This window comes from Silurus aristotelis (genome assembly GCF_946808225.1).
Source record: "Silurus aristotelis genome assembly, chromosome: 22".
NCBI lineage: Eukaryota > Metazoa > Chordata > Actinopteri > Siluriformes > Siluridae > Silurus > Silurus aristotelis.
In genome coordinates this window covers 19,911,242-19,913,741 of record NC_139595.1, presented here as the reverse complement: position 1 = coordinate 19,913,741, position 2,500 = coordinate 19,911,242, and the positions used below count along the sequence as shown (strand labels likewise).

The window sequence follows — 2,500 nt, the reverse complement described above, 5'->3', positions numbered from 1 at the left end:
ATGTGTGGCGTGTAAATGAAATAAAATCAGCTGCACTTCTGAGTGAACTGTTCATCATTGTTATTTATTATCGCACAAAGCACACAACTTTAAATACACATTGATCAGAGCTGCTACACACACACACACACACACACACATTAAAATCATACTTACAGTTTAGTGGTTTCTTCAGGTGAACTCCCCCATGGTGTGTTTAATCCCAGTGGTCACATGATCATGAAGAATTTCACACTGATTCCTGAGTACTGATATAATTAATGATTTAGGTGTACGGAACAGGAGCAGTACTGTTCTATTGCTGTAACTCTCTGTGTGTGTGTGTGTGTGTGTGTGTGTGTGTGTGTGTGTGTGTGTGTGTGTGTGTGTGTGTGTGTGTGTGTCAGCTGGTTGATTGCCTTTCTAGCTCAGGTGAACCCTCTGTTTGGGCCCCAGCTGAAGAATGAGACCATCTGGTACCTGCGGTACTACTGGGAATAAAACGTGGGTATGTTACACACATTCTCAAAATTCTGTACAATGAAACATAAAATAACAAAATGAAGTTTAAATTCATGAATCTGACACGAGGGTTAAATATTTATAAAAACAATCTACAAACATTTATTAATGAATGAATACAGGGTTAGATGTGTTCCACTCGCTGTGCAGTAACACAACATGGAGCACCTGTAGGGGTCTGGGGGCGGAGCTTAATGCACAGGATGACAGAGTGCTGGTTTATTTAAAACGTGTGATTAGTAGTAACTTAATGAACCTGAAAGACGTTTGTGGTTCTGTAACTCATCCTGGTCCTGGAACACACAGTTATTATATTAATCATGATTCTGAGATTCTCCTCTGATTCTCTCGTTCTTCTTTTTCTTCTTCAGGATGTTATTGGCTGTTTGATTATTTCACCAGTCCATCATTCACTTCCTGTACGCTGTTTCCTTCCTGTCATGTGACTGAACACTTTATCCTTACCATCACATAAGCTCTCTCTAACTCAAGCATTTTATTCATGTTTATTTATTTCTGAGTGTGTGTGAGTGTGTGTGAGTGTGTGTGAGTGTGTGTGAGTGTGTGTGAGTGTGTGTGAGTGTGTGTGAGTGTGTGTGTGTGTGTGTGTGTGTGTGTGTGTGCAGTGAATCCTGATGTGATGATGATGATAATATTGTGTGCAGTATAGAAATTGACAGTAGATGTTTTTCTCTGTGACCAACCTGTAAGATGTTTATGTGAAGATTATTTATTGTGTGTGTGTGTGTGTGTGTGTGTGTGTGTGTGTGTGTGTGTGTGTGTGTGTGTGTGTGTGTGTGTGTGTGTGTGAGATGAGAGATAATCCTGAAAATTGTTCTCTAAATGATTTAATGTTATAATAGAATGATAAATTAAACGGTACAAAAGTTTCAGATTTCCTTTTTCCTCTACACCTCACACACACACACACACACACACACGCACACACACACACACACACACACACACTGTGTGTATGATGTGTAGTAACACCAGTCCCAGTAAACCAGTGGTTTTCAGCCAAAAGACCACTACCTGTCTGTAGATATACACTGTATTCTTTGTGTTTTGTGTGTTTGTGTTTATTGTGTAATTGTGCACACAATGTGCGAGTTTACACTTTTCTGGTTGCAGCTCTGCTGATTTATTCCTGTTATTTTAGCCTTCAGTGGAACTGCTTTGTTTCCATGGAGATCTGTTACATCCCTCTCGGTGTAGATCTCGAGTGTTTTCAGATTTTACTTTAACTACTGATGTAGAATTATTTGGTGTAACGGCTCTCCGGAGCTCCAGCGTCAGTAATCTCAGTAACGTGGTGTTGATTAACGCTGATGTGATTTTCAGTCTGATGATGGAATTCACGAGTCGCTATGGCAGTGATTCGGATTTATAATTGCGATGGTCGTCACACTGCTGATGTCGAACACACAGAATAAATACATCAGGATGAATCACATGTACAGTCAAAATCTGCAGAGTGTTGAGCATCATGCAGAGCTTCAAGACATCCTTCACTGTCCTTCACTGTCTGATGCTCCCTGTCTGATGCTCCCTGTCTGATGCTCCCTGTCTGATTCATTGATGTCCATCAGTTCTTCTTCTCAGTCAAATCAGAAAGCAGAAGAGAAACTTCACTGATAATAAATAATTAATGAAAACAGAAGTTGTGATCATTAAGGTTCCTGTTCACTGATGTGAATTTAATATAAATAATAAATATTTTGTGTGTTTTTTGTTGAAAGAATAAAAAGTATCACAATATTGTGTAGCCTCTAAAGAAAAGTCGGGACTGACAGAGTTCATCTGACCTGCAGAGAATTCTCTTCTTCAGGATATGACTGAGCTACTCTTCATCTTCATCTTCCTTTCATTTACCATGAAGTCCCTCAGCACCTATAAACCAGATCTGAATATTCTGCTGTGTGTGTGTGTGTGTGTGTGTGTGTGTGTGTGTGTGTGTGCAGTAAGTTTCTACATCAGCACTGCACATTAGGTCTCT

General features: G+C 39.8%; 1 protein-coding gene across 4 annotated transcripts in view; it reads left to right on the top strand.

Annotated features, from left to right (window-relative positions):
- Positions 1-1,391, top strand: part of atpv0e2 (ATPase H+ transporting V0 subunit e2) — a 2,680-nt gene extending 1,289 nt beyond the window's left edge. The window contains exons 3-5 of one of the 4 annotated variants that reach the window (XR_014530887.1): positions 387-487; positions 873-1,067; positions 1,128-1,391. Coding sequence is in view for 1 of the 4 variants with exons in the window: in XM_083526216.1 (XP_083382342.1) it covers positions 387-480 (94 nt within the window). In the remaining 3 variants the exon portion in view is untranslated. Of the gene's footprint in view, positions 1-386; positions 488-872 lie in introns of all 4 variants that reach the window. The other 3 variants (XR_014530888.1, XR_014530889.1, XM_083526216.1) reach the window with 3 other exon arrangements.
- The last annotated feature ends 1,109 nt before the right edge of the window (positions 1,392-2,500 follow it).